At 48.7% G+C, this 19,441-nt stretch overlaps 1 protein-coding gene across 1 annotated transcript in view; it reads left to right on the top strand.

Moving 5' to 3' along the window:
- The window catches only part of Slit3 (slit guidance ligand 3), a 561,683-nt gene that overhangs the window by 475,418 nt on the left and 66,824 nt on the right, over nt 1-19,441 (top strand). The window contains exons 13-18 of the mRNA XM_051180959.1: nt 900-1,043; nt 2,306-2,469; nt 12,019-12,169; nt 13,406-13,480; nt 17,116-17,259; nt 18,241-18,384. Of these exons, the coding sequence (XP_051036916.1) occupies nt 900-1,043; nt 2,306-2,469; nt 12,019-12,169; nt 13,406-13,480; nt 17,116-17,259; nt 18,241-18,384 (822 nt within the window). The remainder of the gene's footprint in view (nt 1-899; nt 1,044-2,305; nt 2,470-12,018; nt 12,170-13,405; nt 13,481-17,115; nt 17,260-18,240; nt 18,385-19,441) is intronic.

Genomic DNA, 19,441 nt, shown 5'->3' with positions numbered 1-19,441 from the left:
GACCAGTGGGGCTAGAGGGTAATAGATGAAGGTAGCAGGTTTTCTTGGACTGGTAACCACAGAGACTTATTAATTATGAATGCTCAGCCTTAGCTTTAGGCTTATTTCGAGCTAGGTTTGTTTTTTGTTTTTTGTTTTTAACTTAAATTAGCCCATTTCTATCTATCTGTGTGCTGCCCTGAGGCTCGTTTACCTCATCTATTTACTGTCCATCCTGCTTTCTTGCTTCCTCCATGTCTGGCTAGCTGCCCTCCAGCCCTGCCTATCCCTCTTCTTCCTAACTATTGGCCATTCAGCTTTTTATTAGACCAGTCAGGTGCCTTAGGCAAGCAAGGTGAAACAGCAACACATCTTTACATAGCTAAACAATTATTCACAACACAAACAAATGTAACACATCTGTACTTAGTTACACAGATATTCTATTCCACAACAGATGAAGGTATGAGGTTATGATAAAGACAATGAAGGTGTTTGTGTGTGTGTGTGTGTGTGTGTGTGTGTGTGTGTGTGTATGCATGTGTATGCCTATACATGGACACATTTCTTCCCTGGGAGGATGGCCTATAACTTTCATCAGATTTCCAACGAAATCAGTGATCCAAACAAGTGCCAAGGAAAATTGCCCTCTATCTACTAAAGCCTTACAACAATTGTACAAAATGATTTTCCCCCCAGGTGCAGGTGTGAGGCAGGTGGTGGTAGCGTGTGTAGCACAGCATCTATGGTGATGGGAGGAAAGTGGGAAGGGTCTAGGAAGCCACAGGAAGCAGCCCCTCTTTCCCTGCACTGCAGCAGAAAGTCAAGGCCACATGGACGAGGGATGGCTACTTTCTAGCAGTCCCAGCAGGTGCAGCCTGTCCACTAGCAATGACCAGTGGCCTCTCTTCTGCCTGCAGCCTCCTCAATGCCAACAAGATCAACTGCCTGCGGGTGAACACCTTCCAGGACCTGCAGAACCTCAACCTGCTCTCTTTGTACGACAACAAGTTGCAGACTGTCAGCAAGGGGCTCTTCACTCCTCTGCAGTCCATCCAGACCCTGTGAGTACCCTGCCCTGGCAGCTGCAGAGCCCTACCACCAAAAGCTGTGATCCTGTGGGAGGGTATCCAGCGTTTGCAGCAAGGGGTGAGAGATAAAGCTTAAAGCACTTAACTGTACTGAGCATTCTGGTTGGGCCTGATCATGCTGAGGGTTTATCTCATTTTCATCCATGCCACCTCACAACAATCCAGGATTCGTCACCCCCAGATTCTATGTGAGAAATCCAAGGCACTGAAAGAGTGTGGTGGGTGCTTACTCAGGGTCACAGCTAGTACAAAGCAGGACTTGACTCCTGGCAGAACTTGTGACCTGTGCTCATAACCTATTGTCTTGTTTTAAGCAGTCTCCATATCTGTGAGAACCCATCCCCTCCTTCCTGTAGCTTCCAGAATCCTGCAAAGCCAAGCCTCTGATACAGGCTTTCTGGGGATAACTTACTGACTTCCACACACACACATGCACACGCACAGCCCTCAGCTCCCAAGTATTGCTTGTGTGTGTAAATACTGCCCGTAAACAGATGACATGAGTACACATCTTAGTCTGTGGTCTTGACAGTTCCAACCTCAGATTTCACCCCCAGCTCTTGGTCCACCATGAGCCCGGAGGTCTCCTTGAGACCCTGGAAGTCATCTGGCACTTATTTCCTAGTAGTGAGAGGCAGGAACCTATATAGAATGAGAACAGCTGCTTGTTATTGAATTCTGACCACGAGTGAAGCTGTGTGCTTAGTGCTGCAGGGGTTTTTCTTACTGCTCAGAGGAGGCAACACCTATGGCACCCCCATGATGATAAGGAGAATAGCAACAATACTCACTACTATATATGGAACCATACGCCATTCGCTGTGCTAGCTGCCTTATGTGCCTGTTATCACCAAGTTTGGAGAAATAAAATGCTTGTTGCTTTAAGTGTAAACTCTAAAGCTCTCGCCTTGCATCGCCCCATCAGAGTCGGCATGGGTGAAATGGAGCCAGCCATCAGTGGGTCCTGCCCCGAGAGGGGAGAGCTGGAAGGCTGATTGCCCAGACCAGATGTTGTCTGCATCTGTGCTGCCTTTGGCAGACAGCTGGCCACAGCCCCCCTCTTTGAATTCTCTCTGAGAGCAGCACCCCCTCCAGGCCTCCTGGGGCAGCAGAGAAAGGGCCTCAACACCAGTTTGCTAGCAACACCAGTTTGCTAGGGCCTGGCACAAGGCAGAGCGGTGGTGAAGCAAGGTTCCTCAGGTCACTCCTGATTAACAGCCCTGTCCCTCTTCTAGCCACTTAGCTCAAAACCCATTTGTTTGCGACTGCCACTTGAAGTGGCTGGCTGACTACCTTCAGGACAACCCCATTGAGACGAGCGGCGCCCGCTGCAGCAGCCCACGCCGGCTGGCCAACAAGCGCATCAGCCAGATCAAAAGCAAGAAGTTCCGCTGCTCAGGTAATCAGGTTACTGGAGTGGGGCTCCACTTTCTGACTCAGAATACAGCAGCCCCAGAGAGGCCAATAATCCAATCTGGAGGACAGTGAGCGCTGTAATGGCTCCTGGGGAGCATCTTTGCAAATTAAATTGGGGAAATTCAGTTAGCCCTCCAGAAAACCAATTACCTTATGGATTTAAAATAAAACACACTCACACAATAAAAGCATGGGGGAGGGGTGGGCAGCTTGGGAGAAACAGAACCCAGGCACAGTCACTCCTCCCAGAGCTTGGTGGAAGCCTAGAAACTGGGCAGCCTTCATACATGTGCGCTTGAGAGGAGGCCAAGATTTATTTTGTAGTCTCTGAAGCAGATTCCACAAATGGCACAGAAATACACAGCCGAGGCTGGGCTACAACCAGGCTTTTAGTACAGCCCTCAACCATAATGGGTAGGGTTACGGGTTTCACAAACACCTTCCCTATCTCCTTGAAGCAGATGGCTGCTCTCTGACGACACGGGGAATAGCAGGCTGTGGGAAGAAGCAAAGCCTGTTTTCCCATGTCCAGCTCTGCCTAGAGACTGTCTTCCTCCCACCTCCACCAGGGGAGGACATGGAGACAAAGGGCACAAGAGAATTCACAGCCCACCTTGGAAAGAAAGGCAGTCTCCTTGACCAGGGGCTGCATGAGCAAGCAGTTAGACATCATTATCATTTTCCTCTTTTCCTACCGAAAAAGATTAGGATCTGCTCACCCTGGCTGATAAACCAACAGCAGGAGGTCCTGAGATAGGCTGAGCCAACCCTGACAGTGTGTGTCTCAGCGAACAGTGCTCCCACCGCCAGTGTGTTCTCCCAGGAACAATGCCAAGATGGGGTCTGGCCATCGGCAGAGCAGCAGGCAGATTTTGGCTTCTTGTACCATGTTCTTTGTGCTTTAAGTCAGTTTCTATCATTTGTGTCACAGGGATGATAAACTTCAGCCTCTTATCTTATTTTGTTTGCAGAGGCAAACAACTGGGCAGGGTCTAAAGAGATGCAGGGGCTTTGTGGCAGTAGGAACACTCGTCATCTAGTTGCCTTCCCCAGCATAGAGACTAGAGAGATGACTTCCTATGAGGGGCACTATGCTGAGTGATCCTAGATTGATTTGCCTGTTCTAGTAGCTGTTTGAAGTCAGCGGGTGAGAGTTGAGGGCTCCAAGGTGAAGGGCCACCCATGCATCGCAGCCACAACCAGTAGGGTCAGGACCAGGCTCCACGTCACTGTCTCCTTGACACTATTAATATCTAGGAGAAAGGTGGTCCAACTGCTTGAGCTGCTGTCTTCCTAGTCTCTTGGATCCACTTCTAACCCCCAAACATTTTCCTTCGATTCCTCCCTAAACCTGCTAACATATCTGGGTAGAAAGTCTCCCTCTAGCACCAAGTGTCATCTGTAGGAGACCAGTCTTCCCAAGGATCTCCTCACGACTATCTCCAGTGTTATTCCCTCTTTTGTCTTTGCTTACTCAGGTCTGAGTTAGTTTGGCCAGTTAGTGGTTCCCATGGAAAGGATCAATGAAGTCAGAGGAGAGCAGGAAGCCACCTGCCATCCTTGACTCTCAGTCTCACAGTGTCTTGTCTACACCCAGGACATCAAATTGAACTTAAACCCTGGGTGGTGGTACAGGGGTATAGTCACACGGAGTCCAGTGTACCCTGTGGCATTACAGTAATGGCAGTGACCTAGCTTTGACTGATGCTGGAATGTGCAACAAGGTATGGGTGATGCATACAGAAAGAATAGAGCAGGGAACAAGAAATACACAGTGGAACTAGGAAGTAATAAAGCTAGTTTTGAATCTAGCTCTGCCACTGTCTACCGGTCTACCTTGGTGTTTACAGGATCTTAGCTTCCTATGTGGGGCAAGGAAAAAGAAACAGGGAGAAGAGGACAGAACTCTGGGGTTGACTTTGTCTGAAATACCATTTAAAAACATATGAAGAAGAAAGCCTATTCCTGTAGGTTGTGATGTTCAGAGTCCAAACAGCTTGACTTAGCACATTTGGTGTGCTTTTATGTAGCTGTGGGGGAGAAGCATCGAGGTTAGCACTGAGCTCCAAAAGCCTGGGCTTTGACAAACACCAGGACCCATACCTACCCTCGCCTTGGGGAAGACAGAACCCATAGCCCTAAAGATTTGTGTTTCCATGAAGCTCCAGAAAGGGGAGGGGATGAGGGATAGCAGATGACACGGACTCAAACTGACAGATAATAACTCTGCATTTTACTTTCCCCTAAAAGCAGCCCCCTTGAAAGGACAGCTGATGTGATTAGGAGCCAATTTGAGGGCTGCTTCTGCAACATGCACAGCCTCTCCCTGGGTAGGGCGTCTGGCTTCCCAGCCACTTGGCTCTGCCCCTATCAGCTGCTTCTACCATCCTGGACCGAGATCAGTTTAGGGGTGGATGCTGCCCGCCAGGTGTGATCTAACTATCAGATTAAGTCCTTCAGCACAGGCCCCACCCGGGGGAGCACTTGGCAGCTGAAGGACACTGCCTGTCTTCCATCTGGCTGTCCCCCTTTGTTTAAGAAGAAGCCGTTCTTATGGAAAGGACAGAACTCTTTGGGTACCAGGGGCACTATAGAGACCTCCACTCCACTCTAGAGACAAAGTTGAGAACCACAGCAGAAAAATCCCAAGTTCAGGCTGTCACTTCCTAGTCACAACCTGAAATACTGTGATGATTTTAGCATACTAGGAAGATTCCAGATTGTTTGCCTCTGGGACCCTCCATGTCCTTTTAGGAAAGCAAAGCAAAGGAAAAACCCAGGAAGAACTTTATAAATTACATCTTATTTGGAGAGAGAGACAGAGAGGTGAGGGGGAAAGGGGAGAGAGAGAGAGAGAGAGAGAGAGAGAGAGAGAGAGAGAGAGAGAGAGAAAGCACGTACAGCATGAAACAGCAATATGGAACAGAAATATGGAGATCCAAGGATAAGTTTCAGGAGTCTGTTCTTTCATTATGTGGAGCTTGGGGATTGAACTCAGGTCAATCAGGCTTGGTAGCACATGCCTGGTGGCCCATCTTACTAGCCGCACAAGGAGGCGCTAAAATTTATGAAACGTGTCCTGCTCATACTGAGGTTCTAATCAAATTCGCAGGAGAAATCTTAGAATCAGGGTGTCCAAGAGCCCTGCAGCTCCAGGTATCCAACTGCAGTAGAGCCCACGTTACCATTATTAGCTGTAGTCTCTAAGTTCGGGATGGGGATAGGCAAGGGCGTGGGTGTAAACTGTCTAACTGGACCGTTATTGCAGACAACAACCCACAGATTGCTGAAATACTGAGAATGAGAGCATCCTGCCAATGAGCTAGTCCCCTAAACACATGACAGAGAAGAGTGACCTGTCCCTACTATATCAGAGGTCAAGTGTCAAACAGGGATGGTCAGTCACATGGTTGTGGCTCTATTTCCTTGAAAGTGCAGGACTCCAATCTGATGCCAGGTAGGAAAAAGCCTGACCTATGAAAGGTGGGATATAAAGATTTGGTCCATGGCACATGAGACCATCAGACTAGGTGTACCTCCTTCTCTCCCATGATTCCCAGCCAGAGAAGGGATGTGGAAATCAAAAGGACCCTAAAGTTAGGTATTTTACCCTCCAGCTAATCAGTTGGTTCTCCAGCCCTTTCCTTCCTTGTGTTACTTTGACAAAAACCACTTAACAGAAGCCAGCCTCTAACCACTGCCCACACAATAGCCCTAGTTCTGTGGCAGTCTTCTCAGACCGTGGTCACTGTAGGTGTCTCATTCCCAAACCTAAGGCCCCACTGAGTCTCCCTTCTTTGTCCAGCTGAAAAATATGTAGTTTGAATTCTACATCCTTCCTCTACTACATTTCAAGCCCTCTGGGTGTGAATTGGCTACTCAGCCCAAGGGACCCTGCAAGGTATTCAGGAACCCTCTGAGTTGTGGGATGCTAAAGGGAGCTTTTGCCTGAAGAGGAAATTATGCTGTGCTAGACCAATGAGAACTATGGGAAATCTCTTTTATTGAAGAGCATAGACTGCCACGAGGCCCCTCAGCTGCAGGGTTAGCCCTGTATCATGAGAAGATGCTTTGCTAATTTTCTTGTCATATCAGATCCAATGGCGGGATGGGGCAGACTTTGCAGGTCCAATTCAGGGTCAGCATGTAACGGGTGTGTCGTCTGCCAGGATGGCTGTGAGTGTCTGATGGCTTCCCACCTGTCCTTCTGTCTTACTGAGTGTCCCTGGGGCAGGGTGCAGGGAGGTGGGGCCCCTGTCTTTGGCAGGATCCAGTGGACTGCACTACTGGCACTAATCATGCTCCGTGGGGGCCTGCCCTGGCTCCCCCGCTTCTCCACGCTGCTTCCTCTGAGCTCCTGTCCTCTCTCTGATGCTGCTTCCTGACCTTGACTCTGACCAGTTGCCGCGGGGCTTTCCTTTGTGCTTGATCTAACCATGTGGTGGAACGATGGAAACGGAACATGGTTCTGTCAAGCACCGCGGAAAGCACCGTTCTCTCCTGCAGCATGGCCCGCCGCCACCGCCGCCACCGCTGGACTCTTCTCTGCTCTGGATCACCACGCCTGCCAGACCCGCCTCTCCCAGGCTTAACTCACAGAGGGAAGGGGGTAGGGGGGAGATCCTGAAGGAGTCAGGGACATGATGAACAGGGAGGGGTTTAGAAAAACCCACTGGGACCACACTAAGAGTACCCACAAATCCTATGCATGGTGCTCCACCTCTGGTTCTCATGTGACCCCTGGAGTGACAGCTAGGATCCAACTACCCATTTGAAGAGAAGACAAGTGTACCTAAGGCATAGGCCCCGTTGTTTGTGGGAAAGTCCCAGCACAAGGTCACTAAGTGGTTAGCTAATGCAAAGGGTGAGTCACCCCGGTCATGACTTTCACGGCACCCCCCTCCTTGGCATGCACTTCATTTAAAATGAATGCAGGCATGAGAGCAGGTAGAACCAGCATGGGTCTGAGACCTTGAACTTGAACTGGGGCTCCTTCTGGCCCCAGCTCTCACTCCTCATGAATACTTAGACCAAGATCCTGGTGAAACCTGGTGCCCAACCTGTTTTCTTAACCTTGGACCGCAGTTACCAGGTGTGGGGCTCTTCATCTGGTGCCATTTTAAAAGCCAGGAGAGGTCTGCACAAACCATGGCTGTCTCTGAGCCCGGAGAAAGAGATCCTGGCACCTTCTCTTTAATTTGTTTCTTGATAAATCCTGGGCCTGTTGTAACCAGAAGACTTTGTTGTGGTTTGGGGCTAGAGTCTGTGTCTTACTCCATGAGTAAGAATTAAGGTGAAAACAAACCCTTACCAAGTTGTGTGGCTCTATCTCCTCTCTAATTGTGACTCAAGAGAAGGGCCCAGGCACTGATAAATAATGGATATCCTATTGGTCTTTTGACCTTTTGAACATATATAGAGTACTTACTATTGGTCAGGTTCTGGATGCTTAAACATCATTACTCTAATACCATAACACTTTAGATCCCATTTTACAGATGAGAATGTTGAGGCAGTATATTAACTAACTGACCCTGGGGTTATTTAACTGCCATCTGGCTGTGCTTTGCCTCAGTGCAGTCAAGTCCTTCCTCTTCTAGACTACTTTGCTTTGAAAGGAAAAATTTTGGGAACTTTGACTTGAATTGATAGGGAGTTGAAGATGTTTTAAACATTCTCTTTCCAGCTTGCATCTGTTATTAGAAATGGCTTGAGTGAAAAGGAAAGAAAGCATTGTTCAAGTGGCTTTTCTACATCAGGAGTGTACGAGATGTCATGGGTACAAACCCTCCCACATAGAGAAGCAACCTTTCCTGCCTTGCAGAAGGGACCTTATTAGCACTGCCCACGTGATGTGAGGTTCAGGGCTTTGGGAATGGAGCCACAATCGTGCCCTTCCTCATTCCTCAGCATCTCCATGATGCTATGACAGTAGGCATGTGGCTGTACCACGGGTCTTTTTCTCTACTTTCAGGCAGGTGACAGAGTTACAGGGACAGCTTTATGCCCAGGTGATAGCCAAACTCCATTCTAAAACAGCTAGTGTTTCTCAGCCACAGGTGTCTATTTCCCTCTGCCTGGCCTAGGAATGGATGTCTGAATGTGTGCGATGCCCTAGATTCCATTCACCACTCATGACTTGTCCCTCCGCTTGTTCATATCACCTTCTTTTCAAGCTGATGAATCCTGACAGGCCTTTGAACACCCCCACCCCAGTTCCTCTTTCTGAGGTTCTTCCTCTCATCCCACCCATCTTGGGCATGCTGGGATAGAGGAGGAGAACTCTGAACACATGTGCTGGCTGCTCCTGCTGACTAGATAATGAGGTATTTTAGATGCTTCACACTCCCCTCCCTGACACAGATGTAGAACAAGGGTGTATATAAAATAAAAAATAAATAATAAAATGCTGTCTGTTTTCACCTTTCACCCAACCTCTGTCTATTAAAGTTCGTCTGTGATTGTGTACCATGTGTTGTTGTCCTGAGATGTCTGCATGTGGGGAAGAGGCCTACAAGGACAGAGGCAGGCAAAAGCTAGGTGTTACCAGCTCCTCTGAGGCCCGCTCCAGCTGGGGCTGAACTTTATGGCCTGTCTTCAAATCCTGCAAGATCACTCCCATCTGAGCTCACCCCAAAGAGGAGGAGCTGCAACCTATTTCAGTTGGTTCTCTCCTCCAAAGTATTTCTGGCAGTGACAAATATGCATTGAGATTGAAATTGACTTTTAAAGCTCTGGAAAAGTTAAAAATACTTTTGGGTAGTTATGAGCATTAGGCATAACAAATGGCTCCAAGGAACCCTGGGTAGCTTCCGTAATGAAATATGAAGTGACGGAGGTGGCATTTCGTGCTGGCTCTGACTGGGAAATGAACTTTTTTGGTTATGTACATACGCTGTTATTAACATTTCTGGTTCCCACTCATATAAAATATCACTTTCCGACCCCCTCGTTATTACAAACCAGGGCAATAACAAAAACAGCAGGGGGAAAAATGCTGGAGAGAACACATTAGTCCATCGAATCTAATTGCAAAATCATTTCATTAAAATGGGTCAGCAGCTCCACTGCAGAGGTCTGCCAGTTATAACCTAACGATACTACTGAGAACGATTCCTGCTAACTACAGACTGCTCTCACCTTGATTAAAACGAAAATGCATTTAATAGGCAGCCGTCCCCAGCCAGTGCACGGCTGCCGACTCACAGTGAAGTACAAGCTAGACTCCCTCCTGTCTTCCTGCCTTTGATCAGTAGTCAGGGTTCCTCCGTTTCACAAGTATCCCATTACAGACATATTCTGATGGAAACATAACCATTCACGTGCAAAATGTCCCCCCACAACATCATGTAGTTCCACTGACAAAACCAGAATGGGTTTTCATCTGGCAAGAGTTGCAAAAGTCATCTCACACTCTGATATGTCTGAAGAGCAATGGTTCAGGCTCAGGGCTTATTCAGAGGGGTGATGCATGCAGGCCAGAAAGAAGATTCACATAAAACATTGGACCAGGGAGCCACTGCAAAGACGTGAAGTACATACACAGCCTCTGTTTATACAGGCTAGAGGTGCAAAGGCAGATGACCAAAGTGGGTAAGAAGGTGGTAAAGAGGAACGAAAGGGACACCAAGATTTCTGACTCCGTCTTTCAGCTAGATAGTGTCACTAGAGAATGAGAGGCCCACCGATCCTGTTCCCGATCAGCAGTGACCACAGAGAGATAAATGGGAGCAGAGAACACAAGAACAGGGGAGGGAGGCAGGTGTTTGTTGCCTCCTTGTCATAGCTCACTGGAGGAGAAACCCATTCCGTCTGCCTCCACCACATCAGACTTTATGGCTGTTGTGAGAGACGTGAGGATAAAGGTTCAATCACAAGGCATACTAAAATCTACCTAGCTTTAGCATTAGTCACGTGGGTCTCTGAAAGCCCTAGTCCATTTGAAAGCTAGCCTTAGTCCATTCACCATGCACATAGAGCCCCATGGACCTTAGGTTCTTCATCTACAAAGTGAAGTTCTAACCTCAGGGGTTAAGAGAAACTACCCATTTGAAGTTTGGAGAAATGCAGCTGGCTGTTGGTTCAAGTGCAGTTAACTGTCAGTTGCTACCATCAGGTCCCGTGAAGTTTCTATAGCCTCTAACAACCAGATGTTCTGTCAAGATCTAGGAAGTAGAATCACACGTGTCCATCCTGTGCTCACCTCTCTTGGAGACTCTGACTCTGCTATAACTCATCTTCACACAAACCCCTGGGAAATAGGAGCTAGGAAGTTACAAAGCCTGACCAAATGCACCTCTACAACATAGAGATTGCTCGCACTCCATGCTAATGCTTCAAGCCATTCACGGAACTCATGGTGCTCATGCACTCAGTCACTTCAGAAATAACACACGGGCTCCTCAGGGGCTGGCGGCATTCCACTTGTGCCTTAGACGAACATGAACTGAGTTCACGTTTTTATACATAGCAGTGCGCTAATGAAATGTGGGTGTGAGAGCGTGAATAAGCCCCAGCACAACACCCTCACATCAGGAGAGCTGCTTGCCCCTCCCCATTGCTACTAGCATGATTCATGTGCTCAAAGAGGCCTGTCTGGCTGCCCCCAAGGGCATTTCTCAGAGACATCAGTCTGTCAGGCTTGTTGCCATCACCAAATGACCTGGAAAGAAATGAAATTTAGTAAAAACTAAATCTTAGCTCCAACTTCTAGCTCATGGGAACTGGCCTTTAACTGGCTTTAAAGAGAACATCCTCTCTATGTGGAAGTCAGGTCTGACCCTGGATGCATTTTGTCTTCATTGTGTTTGAGAATTGGATTCATTGCCAATATATTTTAAATACCTGGCTTCTCTTAACAAAACAAAAAGAAGTCTCAGGCAACTACAAGCCAAATTCGCAAAGCATCAGAGCTATGGGCTCCAGATACCCTAGTGTTCCATCCTCATTGAAGATGCTGGTTTTAGTACCAAATGAGTGTCTGGCCTCCTTCACTCATTGCCTGCAAGGCCAGGAAAATCCCCTTCTCAGACCTTAGCACTGCCCTCTAGTAGCCCCCTCAAAAGTTCCATCTTGGCCTCCAGATTGTAGATGGTAAGCATTGTGGAACCAGGAATCTCCTACAGCTGTAGGCTGGATTCTGTGTAGGTATCTTGTGGTATTTCCCTGACAGAGTATCTGTATTACTAATCAGCTTCTCATGAGGTCTGTAGCCCATAAATATCTAAGAGCCCACAGATCTGAAACCTAGCTTCTTGGAAGATAGAAAGTAGTAAATGACAAAAGACCATGTGGGAAAGAACGTGGATGAGGGGTGTGGAAAGTGCCAACAAGATGGCCAAACGGTTGTCAGTACTGTGGCTACTTGACACCCCATCATATAATCACTTTCTCCCAAGCCTGCATTCCCCCTCTCTCTCCCTCCCTCCCAACTCATCCAGTCACCTCACCAGACACCTGCACTCCCCACAACTTTAGACCTTATGCCAGGAACCCAAGTGATGATGACAAACCCCTCTTTGGCCCCACATAGGCTCTGAGGACTATCGCAACCGATTCGGCAGTGAGTGTTTCATGGACCTCGTGTGCCCTGAGAAGTGCCGCTGCGAGGGTACCATTGTGGACTGCTCCAACCAGAAGCTGGCCCGCATCCCAAGCCACCTCCCTGAATATACCACTGACCTGTAAGTGCCACCTTTCCCTACATCTCTTTACACATACCTGGTCGCTAGGAGTTAACCTGAGTGGGGTTTTCTGTGTACTTGGCTAAGAAAGACACTCAGGCATGCCTGGACAGGTTGCTTCCAAGTGAAGACAAATCAGAAAGTGAATACTTTCTGAACACTCACTGTAAAGCTGGCACTGCTCTAGGCTTACCTTTCTACAATGAACAAAGCAAATAGCACCTCATGGTCCTTAGGAACTTACAGTATCACCAGGGGAAAAAAAAAGTTGTTAAATAACATTACCACTAGACAGAAATACAACAAAGATGGTTAAATGTATCGGAGTCATCTAATAGCCACCCTAGAAAGGGGCATTGGTTATCCAAAACTGGGCAAGGTTGTGAGGGCAATCTGGCTGCAACATCTGACATCCTATTTATCGCCAGGCAGGGTTGATTCTGCCAATCTGCCCAGATCGATGGCTGGCCCCACCCTCCTTCACTGCTCTATGGTGTTTACCCCCAGCTGTGGCACACTTTGCTAGAGAGGATGACCTTCCCCGATAGAGCCTCCCAACAGTCTCTGAAGGTCTAAAACGGGACAAACTAAAACTTGAAGCATAGTAAAGGATAAAAGATGGCCTGTGGGGCTAAACAAACTGGACATTTACCTCACCTCTGTTCTCTCCAGCCTCCCTGAGACTGGCCAAATTGCCTCTCAGATCTGAAGCCCAATTTCCCAGCTGTAATGAGGGAATGAGGGGAGGTTGGGGGATGATGTTTGCCCCTACACTTCAGAAGGTATAGACAGTGGCAGACTTGTGACTGTTGTTGCTTTCTTTGACTTCTCTAGTCATTAGAGGGAACAGCAAGGATCCGAGCACAGAGACGCTGGGTACAGGGACCCTGAGCCCCCTTGGAAGACAGAAGTAGTCAGGAAGAGATGAGCAACTTGGGCTCAGGAGACCCTGAGAAAACTTCCCTGGAGTTAGGTTACCATTGGCACCCCCCCCCATAAAGTGGAGCCAGGTATTAGTTATTTGAGGCATGGGAGGGGTCAGACTTAGTGTCTTTCTGCCCTTTCCCATTGAGCCCCTCGCCTCATACTGAAGTTTTTCATAATCCTCTTGAACTTTACTGAGTGTGAAGTTCAGGCCGAGGTCAACCAAAGCCGTGTGAGGAAGACTGGCAGGCGAGTAGCAAAAGCGGGCCTCACCCCCCAGCTAAGCCCTACTTCTTCTGGCTTCCCATGCAGGCGACTGAATGACAATGACATCTCCGTCCTGGAGGCCACTGGGATCTTCAAGAAGTTGCCCAACCTGCGAAAAATGTAAGTCAAGTTGTGGGACACAGCAGCCACCTCAGCTTGCTGACCCTCCATTCTTCACTCCTGCCTCTGAGCCTCCTCCTGTCTGTCCCCTGCTGTGTCCTGGACTGTACCAGGGACACAGCACAGACAAACAGGAAGCTTGGCTGTCAGGTTATCAGGCGGATCATATGTTTCACACCTCCTTGTGTCTCTTCCATTGTTCCCTCTATGCGTCCCTACCCTCAGCCCACATTCAGTGTCTACCTCAGAAAGTTGAAGCAGGACTTGGATCTGTAACAGCAATGGAATAGGGGTGCCTGTAGTACTTGGCTTTTAGGTAAGGTCTCATGGCATGGGAGGGGCAGGCACATCAGAAAGGAATTCCCAGCTGCTCCCAGTCAGCTTGGTCCCAGAGTCCCCTGGTCTGAGTAGAGCCTGGGCTTAGGCAAAGGACCCACATGCTGTTAGTACCTTCCGTAGTGATGGCTACTTATTGTCCCAACCCTTTCTCTCCCTTCCTAAGAGTTGGGACCAAGTCATAAAGACAGCAAGAAGGATGTTGCCTCCTGTGATAGCCCTTGACCTTGGTTGGCCAGGACTGCATGCCTGCTTTATGAATATCAATTTCTTTAGTCTTCCTTTACACATCTTGTGCTGGCTTCTTGTTCTGTGCTGGGCAGGTGAGGGAGCCACAATTCAGAGAGGTTCAGTGACCACTCTAAGGCCACATGTTGAATACTTGTCAAAACTGGCTCTCAGACTTGGGTCCATCTCAGTCATACCAGTGTGAGGTTGGGCTTGCTTCTCTCCACACCTCTTCTGAGTGTCTCAGCAGAAGTGCCAGCATGGAGAGGGTGGGCTTTCACCATCTGACTCCCAGGGTACACTTGTCTCTAACTGCCCTTTCCACCCCACCCCATACCCCATGTCTCTCAGCCTCACAGTGGTGTCTGTTTCTTCAACAAGGTAAATGCAGTCTGACTCATTCTTACTTACCAATTCTAAATTTACTAACTCATCTCTGGACCAAAATCGCAATCTTCTAAGCTGTTTGTATCATTGATGTGAATATGGTAGTAGAAGACCTACTCATACCAACATGCATCCCTTAACTACACATTCCCAGCTGAGGCTGAACACAGTGATGCTAGCTATGCCTTCAAGGTTCAGCTCTCATGCTGTAAGCAAGTATCCACTTTGCTGTTTATCAAGCAGCATGTGCTTTGCAGTTCTGTGCTTTTCAGCGCCAACTTTGGCCCAAGAGCAGTGCTGGCACACTTTCTAGATACCCAAAGCCTGAGAGGGCTGTACTGTGCCTGGCGGAGGGCATACATGCTGTGGAGGAACTTCATGCATCTCTCCAGGCATGAGCCCAGCACTGCTGGCCATGAGTGCCATGTTGATGGATCAATAGTATAGTAAATACAGTGTCTGACAGAAGCACTCACTGAACAAGCTTGTTATTGATCGGTTGATGGAAATGCCGTGACGGGGGCTCACAGGAGCCTTGTCTAGTTTCCCTGGGAGCAATGATTCAGTGTGTGCTCATTCAGTGTTTGTGGTTATGTAGAATACAACAACCATGAATCAGTGAGGTATGTGTGTTAACACCTCACTTCCTGTGTATCATACTTCTACCCATCAGTTCCCCACAGCCAAGGGAACAGACCCTATGCAGCTGCTCTCTCGGTGGTACCACTCATGCATCCCTGCCACTACAGTCACTACCTTTAGCCACAGGGTCATATAAATAAATCTGCATCCGGAGCAGAGAGCTAGCTCTCTGAGAGAACAGCAGAGACCAGGGCACATGTACAAGCTGTCGCTATGGCCCAACACCCACGAGCTCCTGGGACCCAGCACAATTAACAACCACTTAGACATGTCCTTTTCATCTCTGACCAGAGAAAGGTGCACTTTGGTTTCAACCTCCAGACAGATGTGGAGTTAAATAGGGAAGTGAGGAAGGTGTTGAAATGAGTCAGGCTTCAGGAGTACCAATTTGCCCAGCAAACGGGATTCCCAGGAGTCTGCTTCTGCAAAGAACACACAGTCCCCATATACGCCTTTTAGGTGAAAATCACACAAACTGTGTTCCCACTTGTGATGGGGATGTGAGCATAGAGAAATACCACTGTAGGCTAAGAGAAGCAAGAATAAGAATGTGTTACAGGAGATGTAACAGGAGGCAACTGGTCCCCATCCTCAGCCACATGCAACCGACCTGGGCCAGATGCAAGCCCAGACCTCAACTAAAAGAGCAGATGCCACTCAGCTAGGCCCTATATTTGCCATGCAGGAGTGAAGGTTGGGGCTGACAAATGCCCACCACTGCTCCAGGCCAGCTCAGCATTCACATGTGGGGAGGAACCTGCAGGCTGGGCCTCATTCACCTGAGCTCAGCTCTGCCCTCATCCACTTGGTGATCCTAGGAGACCCTTTGGGGTGGGAGGGGGTGGGGCACTTAATTTCATCATTTGTATAATGAGAATAAATTCACTTTTCCTATGAATAATGATGAGGATCAGAAGTAAAGAGGTGGCAGGTTGCTGCTCAGAGGAGTGCCTGCCTCGTTTGCACAACAGCCCGGGTTCAGTCTGATACTGCACGAACCCAAACAAGCAAATAGGAAGACATAAGGATGGAAGATGTGGCCTCGCCAAGGTGATAGCTGAGAAGATGCCAGAATCCAGTGCCAGTGGGTCAAGTAGCCTAAAGTATCCAGTTATATACAGACAGTTTGGGGTGCCCAGGGGGTAGGGCATTGGTGGGACAGTGGTGGTTGTGAGTAAGGATATATGACAGTATAGTGGCTGAAGCCAGTGTTGTGACCTGCTGAACTGCCTCACATTTGAGCCAGGCCCCTAAGGCTGCCTGGTTCTGTAGCTACTTTCTGATTCGTGCAAAGGTGATTGGACCTTGTGCTTTCTGCCCCTCTGGCCCTTACACTGTAACAACTCCACACAGCTTTTCAAAGGGCATCACAGCTGTGAGCCGCTCAGTGGAAAGGCACTTGCCTAGCATACTTATACCCTGAGTATACACACACACACACACACACAAATGCAAACCTCCCAACTCAGTAATACAAGTGAGTGAGTCCTCCACATCTCCAGAGAAATGTTTCTTATGTTCCAGAATGCCTAGCTTCATAGCCCAGCTCTTTCAGTTGTGTGAATCTGGAAAAGTTACTCAATTTTCCTGAAACCCAGTCTCCTCGTTCATAAAATTAGAGTAGTATCTGTCTGTTTGGTGTTATGTGAGAGTCTCATGTGGTTATAGCGGATAGCGGTTGGCCTCCCCTAAATAAGAAGTATGCAACAGGTACTAAGTAAGAAGTGTCCACTTGTAAGGGGCTCTTGCTGAGAGACCTACAAGCCACTCAAATGCATTCACCCCCACTGGGGGCTACTTTATGTTTTTCTCCACCCCTCCTTTGAGGATCACTGTTCAGTGGGAGCCCCTGGCGAAGAGAGGATCTTCCTGAGCATTCAAAAAAAATGATTACATTCTAAGTCCTGGGCTGTGTATATTACTCTACCTGTTAAGGAGTTCCTCTGTCCCAGAGCACAGATGCTAAGGACACAATGTCAGGGGGCCGGAGGCTAAGCTCCCTCCATCCACCTGGTCCTCCTGCTTCTACCCCCTCCTTCCAGAAACCTGAGCAACAATAGGATCAAGGAGGTTCGAGAGGGTGCCTTCGATGGGGCAGCAGGCGTGCAGGAGCTGATGCTGACCGGGAACCAGCTGGAGACCGTGCATGGGCGCATGTTCCGGGGCCTCAATGGCCTCAAGACACTGTGAGTACCCAGACCTGGGCTCAGGTCCAGAGCAGGGAGGCAGGAGGCAGGGAAATGAGAGCTGGACCATGAAGGCTATGTGCAGGGAGCTGAGTCAGGCACCATCTTGGCCTGTGGGTTCCTCCCTCCCCACAGCATCAGACTTTTCCACCTTTAATGCAAAGAAGCTGACATGCCCACCATCATGCCCACACACCTAAGCACATCTGGTATGTGCATATTCATACCAGAAGCATATATACTGAGGGATGTACACAAACACTAATATACCCATTACACATATACACAGAAACACATGCTGAACCCCTAAACACATCTGCAAGCAAGCATCCACATTCAAGCACATACACACACACACACACACACACACACACACACACACACACACACTGAACCCATATGTGGGTCCTCTTCCTCCTGGAAGTACACGTGTGCACATTGACAACCATACCATCTGTACAGGTGCACATGAATAGTGGTGGTTTGTGTTTACAGTGTAGCTTAGTTACTTGTCTGTTGCTGTGAAGAGACACCATGGCCAAGACAACTTATAAAAGGAAGCATGGGGTTTGCTTAAGGTTTCAGAGATTGAATGGGTGTTCATGGAGCAGTAGCTGAGAGCTTAGAATCTGATCCACAAGTGTGAGGCACAGACAACTGGAATGGCATGGGCTTCAGAGACACCAAAGCCTACCCAGAGACACACCTCCTCCAACATGGCCATCTTCCTGACCCTTCCCAAATAGTTCTACCAGCTGGGGACCAGGCATTCAAATATAGGAGCCTATGGGGGCATTCTCATTCAGACCACCTCACAGTGTGTGAAGTATACAATCATACACATTCATGTTTGCCGCAGTGATGGTCCAGGCCGTGCTCATCACCAGAAAACCTGCACAGTGCCTGGCTGAGCCAGGAAATGGCTGTTTACCTGTTGAGAGATAAGAATACTACCCATGACCCTCTCCCACCCTCTTCCAGGATGTTGAGGAGCAACCTGATCAGCTGTGTGAGCAATGACACCTTCACTGGTCTAAGCTCTGTAAGACTGCTGTCGCTCTATGACAATCGGATCACCACCATCACCCCTGGAGCCTTCACCACACTCGTCTCCCTGTCCACTATGTGAGTTCTCCCGGGCATGCTGCCCACTTCCTCTGGGCCCCTCCCTGCAGAATTCTGTGACATCCCAGCTCCCCACTGACTGTGGCCAAGGTCACCTGCCCATCTATCTATTTAATAGATATGTGTAGGCCCTCCCTGTGTGCCAGATACCATCTAACTACTAAGGATTATAGACCCAGATCCTCCTCCTCCTTGGGGCTGGCAACACAGTGAGATGTCCCCATGATGAGAAAGCCCAACCTGAGCATTGTGGAGAAGCAGCAGGGAAGATCCGTTTGTTAAAGAAAGTGGGAGATGCATCTCCTTTGGCAGAAACAACCATGCAAAGGCCCTGTGGTTGGTAGGACCAGAGTAGATAAGCAACCCCGCAAGGACATTGCACTGAGTATGCAAGGACGTGGTGTAAGACAAGACTGGAGAGGAGGTCAGGGTCAGACTGCATAGCCACAGGGGATGCTTTAGTTTTCAAAGCACACCAAGATCACTGGTATGATCGACAGTGGGTCTTGGTGATCCTAGCTACACTGGTGTTTATCAAAGCCAGAGTTGGAGCCCAGCTTTCTGGACCAATATGTGAGCATGTTGCCCAGAGAGTCCCCTGAATTAGGAAGGGGGCAGCATAGCATAGTGATGGTGACAAGCACTCAGAGTGACTACTGCTACCACCCTCGTCCCCTCCCCCATCAGTCTATCATGCCACTGCACAGACAGTAACAAATTACCTGTGGTACACAGGCTGTCTCCTGGATATGCAGAGGCCAACAGAGATGCCAGCCTCACAGAACTCAGTCAGTGGGCAGCTGCTGAGTCACAGAAATAACCTTGGTGCAGACACCACCAGAAGAAAGTGAAGGGCACAAGTCAGTAAAAGGAATGGGCTCAGCTGCCCCAAGCCAGGAGCACTGACACCCCAACTCCCAAACTGCAGGCATTTCCAGTGAGGAGGAGGACATGGACACTGTTCTCGACTACAGGAGACTGTCCACAGAGGATTTGCCAGTTTTGCCCAAGTGGGGCTTGATAGACAGGAAGCCAAGGCTGTAGGTCACAACACATA

Source organism: Phodopus roborovskii, unplaced genomic scaffold, assembly GCF_943737965.1.
Source record: "Phodopus roborovskii unplaced genomic scaffold, PHOROB, whole genome shotgun sequence".
NCBI lineage: Eukaryota > Metazoa > Chordata > Mammalia > Rodentia > Cricetidae > Phodopus > Phodopus roborovskii.
This window is presented reverse-complemented; position numbering and strand designations above follow the sequence as displayed.